Consider the following 14024-nt stretch of genomic DNA (forward strand, 5'->3'; position numbering starts at 1 on the left):
GGTGCTGCTGTCCCCTGTGCCACCTGTGTCCCCCCAGTGCCCCGGGCAACAAGGGCCGGTTGTTGGGGTGGCCCAGCAGCACAAACAGCCCCAGCTGAGGTGCCACACAAAGCCCCGATTGTCACAGCCCCGGGACAATGCCGGGCTCTGGCCCCGTCCCCGCACCCAGCCCAGGCTCCTGAGGAAGGCAAACAGATAACAGCACTGTGCAGCTTTATTGAGTCACTTGTTACAGCAGGATTTTAGCAGACTGGACAGTCAGAGAGTTTTGTTTGAAGTGTAACAGATATTCAGCATGGAACAGTTACCAGAGATTCCTTGCACAAAGGTCTTACAGAGCTGATACAGTACTCGCCATCAACCCAGGAGCGAGTGCACTGGCGTAGAAAAGGATGCAACAAGAAGAAAAAGCTACACTGGAAAGACAACACTTTAGAAAAGTGACACATGGAAGGTCTCCCCTCTAGCCCCCAAAGCAAGTGTACAGTTTGGATCTAATCTTACAGCTCTACATCAGTTTCTAAGAACGTAAAAAAAAAAATATATATATAACCGAACCAAAACCAAAGATAAAACCACTGGCCAGTACAGTCTTTGGATATTTGGAGGGGGGGAGAGTCAGTTTCCAGAGCGGAGTCAGTCGGTCTCGGCCTCGCCGGGGTCTTTGCCTTCTTTGTTCTTTCGGACCTCTTCCACGTGCTTGTCCTGAAAAACAGCAGCAGCAGCAGGAGCTGTGAGCTCCAGGACGGGAAGGGCTGCCCACAGCAGCCAGGGGCACGGGGGTACACGGGGGTACACAGCCTGCCCCAGCTCCACCCAGCCCTGGCACGGAGCAGCTTCCACAAGCACGCTGTGCCAGCACAGCCCTCGCCCCTGCTCAGGGCCCCCTCCTCCTCCTCCTCTGGGGCTTTTTGGGGTTTTACCTTCACAGCTCCCCGGGCAGGGCTCCACACCCACCTTCTCCCGCAAGCGCTCCAGCTTGGCAGCCATTTGTGCCTCACGGTTCTCTTTGTTGGCTTCCATTTTGTGGGTCAGCTTCTCCTCTGCCATTTTGCTGAAGTTGTTGTTCTCCTCGATGGCTTTCTGCAGCACCTCCTTCTCGTGCTCCCGCTTCTCGGCCAGCTGCTTCAGCACTTCTGCCTCGTGGGACTGGCGAGACAGGGCCAGGCTGGGAGGGAGCCCAGGGCTGCCCCGGCCCCGCAGGGCACTTGGGGGCACACACGGCTCCTGGGGTGCTCACACAGCTCCTGGGGTGCCCACACAGCTCCTGGGGTGCCCACCCTTGGGGGGCACACACAGCTCCTGGGGTGCCCACACAGCTCCTGGGGTGCCCACCCTTGGGGGGCACACACTGGGGCTGCCCACCCTCGGGGGGCACACACGGCTCCCAGGGTGCCCACCCTCCCACAGGACCTGCACCTCTCACCACATCTACCTGCAAAGCTCACTCTGGCATTACTTGCACATCTTGTTAAATGGGATTGTTCTGGAGATGGAACATGGATTTTTTTTTTTAATGTTAATATTGAAAGAACTTTCCTTGAAGATCCTCCCTTCTCAGAGTGGGGAATTGCTGAGATTCAGGTCAGGCTCACTTCAATCAAAGCCTCGCCACCCTCGAGGGCTCCAGGCTGCACCCCCAGCCACATCTTTCATCACTCAGACAATTTATTCCCCAACTTCTCATTACAGATTCCCTGCTGCATTTTCTGGGAGAAAATTCATCTGTTCTGGTGTTAAAAGACAAGAAAAACAGCTTCTTCCTGAAAGAGCCACCCCTCTCAGCTACGTTCCCTTCCAGTTTTATTTCAGAATCTCTTTGGAACCAAAACCCTGACCATAAAGCTTCATAAAAGCCCCAGGGATTTCATTAATAAGTTCCATTAATATTCAATTTGCCATAAAAAACCCCACCTATCCCAAGAAACAAATAAAAAGAGAGCCTCAAACCCCAGACCTGGCGGAGCAGAGCTCACTTCAGCTGCTCCAGCTTTACCTTGCGTCTCTCCTCAGCTGCCTCCAGCTTCTTCTGGATCTCCTCCAGGGACACATCCTTCTTCTTGGGGGGAGACAGAGGGAACTCTGCCACGGCCTCTTTGGAGCGGGGGCTGAGGATCAGCTCAAAGGCCTGCCCAGAGGCTCGCTTCTCCAGCTCCTTCACCTGGATGTCTGGGAACACGGGGAAAAAGCCAGAAAAACGAGGATTTTGTCAGGAACTGGCTCAGGTGACTTTAAAAGCAGCCTTCCAAAATGCAGCAACACCAAGTTCTCTGAGGAAGGGCAGCCAGGACAGTTTTGTTTTCAGCACAGCAATACTGTTCAAAAATGTTGAAATTTCCTTTGCAGCCCCTCCTTGATCCTGCATCAGCCAAGCACCTGCTGTTTTAATTTAGCCATCAACATCCCAAGTGGTGAAAACAAGTCCTTTAGTTCAAATCAAAAATCATTCTCCCTCCAGTGACAAACCTGAGGATGAATTTCCAGGACACCTGAGAGAGCCAAGAAGGAAAAAAACCAGTTTTTGGAGAAATGTGCAGGCAGGGCTCTCTCCCCCAGCCCTGCAGGGTGTCAGCTGCACCCGCGTGATCCCCGAGATGTCTCTGTGACAGCCAGCTCTGCCGAGGGAGCAGATGGCTGCAGGGAGCTGCAGCCCATCTGCTGCCAGACTCCTCTTTTGGGGTGTTTTCACAACCACCCAGCTTCAACAGCCTCACCCAAGATGGGAGAAAAGCCTGCTGACAGCAGCTTATTTCACTAGATTTGGGTTTTAAGTTATTCCTGAAGAAATTAGGAGGCAACAAAAAAAAGACACAAGAGCGTTTAGCACAGAATTCTACCTACCAGAAGTAGCCATGGCCAAGAAAATCAGACTCCAGAAGCCAAGCCTGGGAGAAGGTCAGTCAGGTGGGTTCCTAGGTAACAAAGAGATGTGCCTTTCAACAGCCAGCACAGGGATCCTGCTCCTTCTAATAAAAACTGCTGAACAGAATTAGAGCTGCTGAACAAAAGGCAGACAAGGTAGGTCACTGCAGTCAGTGATTCCAGGCATTTTGTGGAGCTGATGGAAAGTGCTGGGAATACTGGAGAGGTTATGGAGTTACTGGCGTTGCAGGATCTGTGTGATATTCGAGCATCTTCAATCTGTTTTATTCCACCTTAAGGTACTGGAACAAAGACCCCCGTTTTACCACGGGGCTGTGGGGATTTCACTGCTCTCACATATAAAAGGGCTCGCCAAGAAAAAAATGACGCACCACAGGACAGCACAGCTAGGATTCCTGCCACTCCCGAAGGATCTGAAATGTGCGCAATCGAGCTCATTTAAAATTCGGTTTTAATTGCGCAGCTCAAGTCAGATGCTTCACACCGCGGTAGACAGCGAGGGCGTACACCGCCCAGGACTCCTCGTGAAAACGGGGCGCCGTAAAAAAATGCCAGAAAAAGGTCTAGAAGCCGTTTAAAAAAAAAAATCGACAAAAAAGGGTTTTTTTGGGGGGGGTCGACGGGGCTCGGATCGGGGTCCGGGCGGGGCCGGGGCGCGGAGCGGGGACCGCGCGGCCCCGGCTCCGCCCCCCCGCGCCCGCAGCCAATCGCCGCCGAGGCGCCAGCGGAGGCCCCGCCCCCGGCCCGCCCCCGCCCCTCCAACCGCACCGAATTCAAACCGCCGGGGAGAGCGCGCGCGCGCCCGCGCGAGGGGGCTCGAGGGAGGGGGCGGGGCCAGCGCCAACATCCGGGCACCTGCCGCCCCCCGCCTCAGGTGCGGAGCCGCCCCCCCCCCTCCGCCTCAGCCCCTCAGGGGCGAAGGGGACGGGGAGCGCTGGGCAGCGACACCCGGACAGGGGGCACCGACAGGGTCCCCCACGGCTCGATGGTGCCGGGGCGCGGCCGCCCGGATACCGCCCCTTCCCCACTAACAATGGCGGGGAGGGGAGGGGGCGCCGCTGCCGCGGGTAGGGCGTCGCCCCTCGCTGAGGGACAATAGCCACCCCCTTCCCTTCCGCGATCGGGGCGCGGGGGGAACGGGGACGCATACGAGGAACCCCCCCACCCATTGTCTCCCTTCCCTTTGTCACCGCAACGCTCCAAAATCGGGCGGCGACGCGATGCCCGCGAGCGGGGACAAAAGCGACCCCCTCCCCGAGCGCCCGAGAGCCCCGCGGAGCCCCCCCTCACCTTGACACCCACCCTGGGGACCCCTCCGCCGCCCGTATCAACGGAGCGCCGGACCCCCGTGAAGCACCGACGCTTCCCCTCTCCTTCCTCCAGCCCTCTCGAGACGCGGAGGGTGCGGCGGTGGGGCCCCGCGGCCGCGGCCCGCCCGTGCCCGCTCCCCCGCGGCGGCCCCGCCGCGCACCCACCTGCCCGCGCCGCCGCTCCGGCCACACTCCGCTCGCGCCCGCCCCGCCGCGCACAAAAGCGCCAAACAAAGGCACGTGACCCGCCCCGCCCCGCCCCGATTGGCCGAGCCCGCCGGCACGTGCCGCCCGCCGGGGGGGCTGTGGGGGGCTCGCGCCCACCCCCCTCACGAACGCGCTCCCCCCACCCGAGCCCCCCGCCCCCGGCCGCGCGGGGCATGCCGGGAGTTGTAGTTCGCCCCCGGCGGGGGGCGGCGGCCCCCGCGCTCGGCCCGGGCCGGACCGGGGGTGCGGGGCCGAACCGCGACGCCCCCCGGCCCTCAGGGACCTCCCGGCCCCCAGAGACCCGCGCTGGGATCCCGCTCCTGCCCCCGGAGCTGCGGGGATTCCCTTTGTGTCTGGTGGGGCGGGCAGGGGCGGCAGGGCCTGTGCTGTGGTCAGGGGTGTCCGGCCCGACAGCGGGAATGGTCAGAGCGGAGCGATGGCTGCGGTGAGCAGAGCTGCGGCCACCTCACGGCCATGGGCACCCAGAGCCATGACCACCTCACGGCCATGGGCACCCAGAGCCATGACCACCTCACGGCCATGGGCACCCAGAGCCACAGCCACCTTACGGCCATGGGCACCCAGAGCCGTGGCCATGGGCACCCAGAGCCGCGGCCACCACAAGATCATGGTCACCCCAGAGCCGCGGCCACCTCACGGCCATGGGCACCCAGAGCCACGGTCACTTCATGGCTGTGGTCCCCTCAGATCCATGGTCACCTCAGATCCATGGTCACCTCAGAGCCATGGTCACCTCAGAGCCATGGTCACCTCAGAGCCATGGTCGCTTCATGGCCATGGTCACCTCAACACCATGGTCCCCTCATGGCCATGGTCACCTCAGAGCCATCGTCCCCTCATGGCCATGGTCACCTCATGGCCATGGTCACCTCAGATCCATGGTCACCTCAGAGCCATCGTCCCCTCATGGCCATGGTCACCTCATGGCCATGGTCACCTCAGATCCATGGTCACCTCAACACCATGGTCCCCTCATGGCCATGGTCACCTCAGAGCCATCGTCCCCTCATGGCCATGGTCATCCCAGATTCATGGTCACCTAGGTAAGGGCATGGCCAGCTCATGGCCACCATAACTCCAGGGCTCTTGGTCATCACCAAGACGACCACCGAGTGCCTTTGGTCATCTCGGGGTTACAGCCACCGCAGAGCCACCACAGAGCCACCATGGAGCCACCACAGAGCCACCACAGCCTGTCCTCTGGGGTGACACCGGTGTGCCCAAGCCCGTTTGGAACAAACCCCGGTGTGCAGATCCCGTGGAACGGGCACGGTGGCTCTGCAGGGACCGTCCCCTCCCCAGGACAGCCCTCCGGGAGCTCCTCGCTCCCAAAGCTGCTCCCAAACTCTCTCCGTGCCCGCGTGTCCCTCACCCATCCACCCGCACCGAAGGCAGATGGACACACAGCACAATCCTCACTGCAGCCTCCACACCCTCACTCCCAAAAATCCCATTTTCTGGGACACCCCTCGCCGAGCACCCTCCTAAACCCAACGAGTTTTGCACCGAAAAGAGAGGGTTCCTACCTTGAGGGAGGTTAATATTGTGACAGAAAGGCAGGGAGCTTTCAAAACAGAGATTATTTTAAAGGCTGGCCCCGGTTTTTGCTGATCTGACGTCTATTTCCATGGAAACCACATCCAGCCCGAGCTGCTGGAACTGGGAGAGGCACGGGCCACGGGCAGAGCCATTTTCCAGCAGTGTGCTGGAACCTTTTTGGGGCACTGCCGGGACCCCAGATCCCAAATGTGACCCCTGAAACCCGCTGGGGATCATTGCTGGCAGCTCCAGCCCAGGGAAATCCCATCCCTGCCACCCCCAGCACATTGGAAAACACTGAGTACTTGGATGGAGCACTGTGGGGGACAAAGCAGCCCCTGCCACCAGGCTGTATTGGACTGTAGAATCATTTATTAATCATTTATTAGTTTATTAAATGCTGTGGGGGACAAGCAGGCAGCAGCCCCTGCCACCAGGCTGTGTTGGGCTTTATTTTAATTTATTAATTATGGCCCGTGCAGCCCAACAGTGGGGTGGAGGCTTTAATATTAATGCTTTTGAGGCAATCAATGAGTTTATCCTGGGATGATCTCTGGGTTTCCCAGAGGAAATGAGGATTCCTGGGCTCGGGGCTTTTGGGATGTACCTGTGTGAGGGCCTGGATCAGTGCTCAGCCCTGGGAGGGGAGGAGGAAATTTCCTTTTCAGCCTTTGGAGGGAGGGATGCAGGCTGAGAGAAAGCTGGGAGTCATGGCAGCACTTCCCAGCTGATAGTTTTGGGGGGAAAAAGGAAGGAAAAAAGAAAAAAAAAGGGGGGGGGAAATAAAAAAGGGAAAAAAAAAAAAGGGAGAGGAATTAAAAAAAAAAGAAATAGTAAAAAAATTTTTAAAAAGAAAAAAAAGGAAATAATTTTTTTTTTTTAATTACCTGTCTGTAGCTTACCTTCCTTAAAAGCCAAAAATATTTCCTTTGGGTAAGAACTCTGTTATGTAAGAGGAAACTGATTGCCAGAGAGGATTTGGGATCTCAGCTCAGGGATTTTCCATGCCCTCTCCTTTGGGATGAGGCTCTTCCCCAGCCCCTTTGGAGCCCCTGCCAGGGCTGGTTCTGCTCTGACCCAAAATCTCTGCTGTGATACCCAGAGGAGCAAGAGCTGCCAGCAGGTGGGAAGACAGGGAGGCAATCTCGTTTTTTGGCCTTGTTGCAAGTGTGGTTTTATTTTTGGAGCGTTTCATCAACCCCGTTTGTTTATGTGGCATTTATTTTCATCTGATCTCGAGGAGAATGGAGTGCATGAAAAGCTTTTATTTAATTTGCATTTGATTTGTGTTTATTGACACATTTACTGCGGTTCCAAACAGACTCTTCCCTCCTCAGCGTGTGGCTGGGGTGGTTTTTATCTACTGGATTCCTTATCACCAACAAAAGCTTTTTTATTTCTGCTTTGATTCCAGTTTTACCACTGAGAGAGCAGGCAGCAGTGGGAGAAGCATCCCCCAACACGTCACATTTAGCCCCCAAACAGGTTGGAGCAGAAAAACACCACCTCGAGCCCAAATGTAACATCAGAATGAATTTCTGACGGACGAATTTCTGCCTTTTGAGGAAAATAAAGGATCCCAGCAGGAGATATTCCCAGAGCAGCCAGGACAAAGGCTCTGTAAATCAGGAATAGGAGCTGGTGAGGACAGCACCCACCCCAAACGTGTCCCTCAGGGCTCTGGGGGGCTCAGCCCCACCACAAACCCACCCTGAGCCCCCTCAGCTCCCTCCCAGCCCCCCAAACCCAGAGGAATCCTGCTGGGTGTGAATTTGGGCCGTGACGTGAGCAGATTTAGCCCAAAGATTAAAGCCTCTGCTCTGATGTGCTTATCAAAACACCCCACAAAGAGACTGACACAATTAGGTGACAACTCAGCCCACGGCAGCTCTTTTAACTTGCAAAAATATTTAATCTCCGATAGGAAAATGTGGTTTCTGGGTCTGGAATTGCCAGCCTAAAGCACTGGCGCTGCTGGAGGGAGTGACAGCTGAGTTGTTCATCAGAGGATGTTTTGGAGCACCTTGGGTAGTGGCACTGGCAGGCTGGCAGCAGCCCTGAGTGAGCAAAGTTTATTTTCAAACTAGAAATCCAATGTATTATCTGACCCGAGCGGGTCAGCTGGAGGGATTTAATAACCAGGGGGAAGCAGAATTTTAACAGGAGGTCAGAGGTGGGGAAGGGCTACAAGATCTCTTCCAATCCACTCAATGATCTCACAGGTTTTTTTCCAACCTTAATAATATTCAGATAAAAACACATTTTAATGCAAACGCAGCCCAGGAGCCCACGGAACTGAAGAAGAAACCAAGATTTTTAGGGAGTGCCTCCCTCACAATGAAAGCTTTTCCACAGGCAGGAAACGTTTAAGGTAATTGATATTTGTTTACTGGAGGTGTTTAGGCTGCTTCTATATTTATGCTGAAAAACACCATTAAGAAAACGTTCCCTTTGGAATAAATTTGCACTTCCCAACGCACTGTTGAAATAATTGAATTTTTGCGGCTCAGACAGGTTGGTTTGGTTTTTTTTTTTTGAGAAATTCACTCGAAATCTGTTAATTCCTCCCTTAAATGAGAGGAGGAAAAGCACTGAGCACAGATGGCGACCACGCCTGCAGCGACGGGGACGGAAATATCAATTAATTGCTTTGATATTGGGGCAACAGAGCCCTGAGATGGCACAGACTGCAGTGCCTGGCTCCCAAACCCTGAGGGCACGGGGCTGACAGGGCTCTGGGGCACAAGGAGAACCTCAGGTATCAATGAAATAAAGACAAAGGCTGCAGGAACGCTGCTTCCCTCCTGAAAAACACCCAAACACTCAGAGAGGGTGACCCTGAACTCAGGGATTGTCACCACCACAGCTCCACGCCCTGAACGCCCCTGCCTTTGAGCCAGCCTGGGCAGAATTCCCTTCCAGCTGCCCGTGGGTGATTTCCATCCTTTAATTCCTGGGAAAATGGGGTTTTACAGCCCCTGGCCCTGCAGGGGTGTTCAACATCCCTGTCCCTGGAGGTGTGTTCAACATCCCCATCCCTGCAGGTGTGTTCAACATCCCCATCCCTGCAGGTGTGTTCTCCTGCCTAAATCCAGAACAGATCAACATCCCCATCCCTGTAGATGTGTTCCCAACATCCCCATCCCTGCAGGTGTGTTCCACATCCTCATCCCTGCAGGTGTGTTCAGCATCCCCATCCCTGCAGGTGTGTTCAACATCCCCATCCCTTCAGGTGTGTTCTCCTGCCTAAATCCAGAACAGATCAACATCCCATCCCTGCAGGTGTGTTCCCAACATCCCCATCCCTGCAGGTGTTTCCAACATCCCCATCCCTGCAGGTGTTTCCAACATCCCCATCCCTGCAGGTGTTTCCAACATCCCCATCCCTGCAGGTGTGTTCCCAACATCCCCATCCCTGCAGGTGTGTTCCCAACATCCCCATCCCTGCAGGTGTTTCCAACATCCCATCCATTCAGGTGTGTTCCAAACATCCCCATCCCTGCAGGTGTTTCCAACATCCCCATCCCTGCAGGTGTGTTCCCAACATCCCCATCCCTGCAGGTGTGTTCTGATCCCCATCCCTGCAGGTGTGTGAAGCCAGCCCAGCTCCCTGTGGGTGCTGCCCCCCACGCTCCCCGTGCCCCCAGACCCATTTTGGGAGCCCTCCTGGCCACGCCCTGACCCTTTTCTCCGCGCCCTCCCCTCTCCGAGCCCGCAGATTCCCCTGCTGCTATTCCGGGCAGCCCGGGAACATCTCAGCCCAAAACACCCGAGCTGTGAGCCCGGCAGCACCTCGGGAGAGCAGGAGAGGGGCAGGGCTCGGGGTCTGGGCTTTTGCCATGCCCTGATCCCATGCCCAGGGTGCCAGGGCCAGCCCCTGCCCCTGGGCTGCTGATCCTGACCAGCACATGGAACAGCAGTGCACAGAGGGGCCATGAAATATTCAACAGCCACAGAACATTCCAGCACAGTGGGTCTTTGAAAATGGAGGAGGGGGGAGCTGAAGAAAAGCTGGGTGTAGCACTAATTATTCCCCAGCTCCTAATTAGTTGCTTGAATTTAAAATATGGGCTCGGCTCCACCAGCAGCTCAGCGAGCCCATTGTGCTATTAATACTTCCCTGGCGTGATATGGTTAAAAATACTCCCACCCTGTCAAGACAAAATGTGGCTTGGAAGTGTCACGAGGGGAGGAGTTGAGGGGTGGAAATCCTCTTAAAGGAGTACAACTTCCCCAGTGCCAAATAAACAGAATGAATGAGCTCGTGACAGCTGAGCCTGCTCCCACCAGGAGCAAATGTGGAAATAATTCTGGGTGCAGAGCTCCTGGGCCACCCAAACCAGAGCAGTTTCCCTGGCACAGCCAAATGGGAGCAGTGTTTTATTGATTTGTTATTTTCCAGGGGCTCTCCTGCCTGGGAACAGGTGGGTTTGCAGCTCTCAGCTGCCTGGGTGCTGCAGACTCACCAAGTTCTGGCCAAAAGGCAGAAATTTGGGGTGCCCCTCCTCCTCACAGCCAGGGAATGCAGGAGAACCCAGAGCAGCAGCCAGAGCTGATTTTTTCCAAGGAATATCCGTAGGTATTTATGGGTGGGATCCACCAGACACCGGGGGCCTCTTCCCACAGGATTTGTGAGCCAAGAACACCAGTCTGGGGTGGGGTTTTTTGGATTTTTAGACTTCAGTCCGGATCTGTTTGCTGCCCTGCTGTCTGCCCCGAGAGTTCCACATCCAAAGGGGTTAATAGCTGCTCCCTGCCCCTGGAATCTCAGCCATACCAGCACAGAAACAATTCCTGCACTTCACATTTGCCCCGTGCCTTCTCATCCCTTTGTTCCCCCACCAATTTGAGCCCGTGATAGATCAATACATAAATTAAAAGACAAAAGAACCTGACACATCCACTGTGGCTGGGAGGACAGACCAAGCCAGAGTTTCTGGTGGAAAAACATCCATCTTTTATACAATCAACCAGCAACACGCTGCTCCACGCCAAAATCAACACCCTCAGAGGCACCCTCGTGTGATGGGCAACACAAGGGCTTTGTTTTAATTAAATTAAAAATAAATAACCCCCCAAAACCAGCCCCCAGGCAAGGCTTTGGTACAGCCTGAACGGGTCTGGGGGCTCCAGTGTCCCCCAGGGAGGGCTGGTGGCAGTCTCAGCACCACGGTCTGGGGTGAAAATATGAACTAAAGGGTTAAAAAGGAGGATTTGGGGTCTCCTGCTCACCCAGCTCCCCGCTTTCCTCCTGGGGGGGAAGGCAGGATCATCCACAGGCTGAGCTCAGCCGTGCTTCCCAACACGGGGGAAGGCTGGATCCCACCCAAAATGCACCATTTCCATCTGTCTCAGGGCTTTTCAGAGCACAGACACCTCACACAGCCCCTTCTCTGCCTCACTTTCCCTCCTCAGCCCCTTTTCCCCCCTGTTTATTCAGGAATCATCCCTGGGGTAGCAAGAGGTGGCTCCAGCCCAAAGCAGGGCTGAGGGAAAACTGCTGGAAAAATGAATTGTGCCCCAAAAACCCCTGGGCTGCTGCTGGCCGAGGGCAGGGGAGCCCTGCTGGGCTGTGGGGGTGAATTTTGGGAGGCAGGGGAGGGGGAGAGCACTGAGCCTGCAGCTCTGAGCTGCTGCAGACCCCGAGGGTCTGTCCTGCCCCAGCTGCCGGCGTGGGAGGAATCGGGAAGGTTTAAATGTGGAGCTGAATCCCTCGTGACTGCCAGCAGGCAGGCTCCTCAGCTCGAGGAGGAGATGATAAAAATTCACTTCAGAGAGCAAGAAACTTGGTTTTCCTGCGGGATCTCACCCAGGGCAATGCTGGGATTTTTTTTTCCAGTGGAAAAAACCCGGCATGAGAGGGAGTGAATCCCCAGCAGCCAAAGGGATTTAGGGAATCCTGCTCTACCTGGGGTTGGGGTTGGGGTTGGGGTTGGGGTTGGGGCTGCACCTGTGTCTTTGGGCTGGACACTGAGCCCCAGAGCTCCCACTGGGCTCAGCTGGGAGAGCCCTGCACCTCCACAAGCTGTTGGGAATCCAGGCCTCACCGTTTTCCTTAAAAACACAAGAAAAAGGGGAAAAACCAAAATTCCCCGACAAAAGCCACGAGAGCCATGCGGTAATTACAAGGAGGTTTAGCACCAGCCCGGATCTGCATTAATTAAATCAACGGGGAAGCTCCACTTGAGCAAATGAGGCTTTCTGTGCACGGCAGCGAGGGCTGGAGCTGGAATCTGGGATTGCTCTGGGATGTGCCCTGGCTCCCAGGAGGAGGAGGAGGCTCTGGGCTGTGAGGAGCCCTGCTGACACCGTGGGATTTCACATTGCAGTGGGAGGCTTTGCTGGGAGAGCTCCGAGGAGCCCTGGGCAAGAGGAATGTGTCCATTCATGCCCCAGCCATGCTGCAGGCACAGCTGTGAGGGGAATATCAATGGGCAGCAGCATTTGTTTTGGTTGGGGCTGGGGTTTTTTTTTTTTTTAATTTTTAAAGCCATGGGCTTGAGTATGGGAGCAGGGCTGGAGTGCGTGGCTGGAAGGGAACCCCCAAAGGAACGGGGCTGGTGTTTCCTCCCCACATCCCTGAGAAACAAAATCCCTCTGGGTTTGGGGGTGTAACACCCCAGAGCTCACACCCAAACCCCAACTGAGCTGCTGCTGGGGGCAGATCCCACCCTGGGATAACCCTTAACCCCTGCCTTGTGCCACAGAACCTGCCAGGGTGGCTGGGGCAGCCTGCAGCAGCCCAGGGACCCCGAGAGCCCCTGGGAATGATCCCTGGGAATGATCCCTGGGAATGGTCCCTGGGAATGATCCCTGGGAATGATCCCTGGGAATGGTCCCTGGGAATGATCCCTGGGAATGATCCCTGGGAATGATCCCTGAGAATGATCCCTGGGAATGATCCCTGGGAATGATCCCTGAGAATGATCCCTGGGAATGATCCCTGGGAATGATCCCTGGGAATGATCCCTGGGAATGGTCCCTGGGAATGATCCCTGGGAATGGTCCCTGGGAATGGTCCCTGGGAATGATCCCTGGGAATGGTCCCTGGGAATGGTCCCTGGGAATGGTCCCTGGGGATGATCCCTGGGAATGACCCCTGGGAATGGTCCCTGGGAATGGTCCCTGGGAATGGTCCCTGGGGATGGTCCCTGGGAATGGTCCCTGGAAATGATCCCTGGGAATGACCCCTGGGAATGGTCCCTGGGAATGGTCCCTGGGAATGATCCCTGGGAATGGTCCCTGGGAATGGTCCCTGGGAATGATCCCTGGGAATGGTCCCTGGGAATGATCCCTGGGAACGGTCCCTGGGAATGATCCCTGGGAATGATCCCTGGGGATGATCCCTGGGAATGGTCCCTGCTCCAGCAGAGCAAGCCCAGCCCCTCCCTCAGCCCCCTCCAGAGCCAGCAGAGCAGTTTGGGCTGGGTCCGGGCTGGGGCAGGGTTAATTTCAGTGCAAAGGCCGGGCTGGGGCAGTGTTTGGGTTGGTGCTGAAGGCAGGGATGGTAACACAAAGATGTTTTGTTGTGTCTGAGCAGCCTTTGAACGGTGCCAAGGCCTTTCCTGCTCCCGTGTCACCCCCAGGGAGCAGGCTGGGGGTGCAGGGGGAGCTGGAAGGGGACACAGCTGGGACAGGTGACCCCGACTGACCCAGGGATGTGCCAGACCATGCTCAGGACAGAAACCAGGAGGAAGAAGGAGGAAGGGGGGAACACTGGGAGTGATGGGTTTGTCTTCCCAGCTCACCTTGGGGAGTGGCTGAGCCCCTGGGAATGAATTCCTGGGGATGAATCCCTGTCCATGGGAAAGAGGGAATGAATTCCTGGCTCCCCCCAGCTTTTCCTTTCCCTACTAAGCTGCCTTTATCTCAGCCCACAGGTTTTCTCGGCTGTGCGGTTCTCTGCCCACCCAGCGGCTGCGCGGGGCTGGAGATGGAGCATTCCAGGGAATCCTTGCCGGTGAGCTGCGCCGGGGTTTGTGCCGCATCCTCCCGGCTGGAACGGAGCACGGAGAGCTCGGGAGGGGCCGGCTTTCCGAGCCGGTGAATGAGGAGGATGCTCCT

At 56.2% G+C, this 14024-nt stretch overlaps 1 protein-coding gene across 1 annotated transcript; it reads right to left on the reverse strand.

Annotated features, from left to right (window-relative positions):
• Positions 1 to 208: 208 nt before the first annotated feature.
• On the reverse strand, positions 209 to 4417 carry STMN1 (stathmin 1). Its single transcript, XM_084222805.1, has 5 exons — positions 4359 to 4417; positions 2842 to 2912; positions 1997 to 2169; positions 958 to 1149; positions 209 to 705 (listed from the first exon to the last, which is right to left on the reverse strand). Exons 2-5 carry the CDS (start codon positions 2852 to 2854, stop codon positions 637 to 639), a joined length of 447 nt encoding a protein of 148 aa, XP_084078931.1. The 5' UTR covers positions 2855 to 2912; positions 4359 to 4417; the 3' UTR covers positions 209 to 636.
• Between the last annotated feature and the right edge of the window lie 9607 nt (positions 4418 to 14024).

Source organism: Fringilla coelebs, assembly GCF_963513975.1.
Source record: "Fringilla coelebs genome assembly, chromosome: 28".
In the NCBI taxonomy this organism is placed as follows: Eukaryota; Metazoa; Chordata; class Aves; order Passeriformes; family Fringillidae; genus Fringilla; species Fringilla coelebs.

Coding starts and splice junctions, on each gene's coding strand:
- STMN1 (XM_084222805.1), bottom strand. Junction 1,150..1,996: donor CAGCTGAGGAGAGACGCAAG/GTAAAGCTGGAG, acceptor CTGTCTCGCCAG/TCCCACGAGGCAGAAGTGCT. Junction 706..957: donor TGGAGCGCTTGCGGGAGAAG/GTGGGTGTGGAG, acceptor GCTGTTTTTCAG/GACAAGCACGTGGAAGAGGT.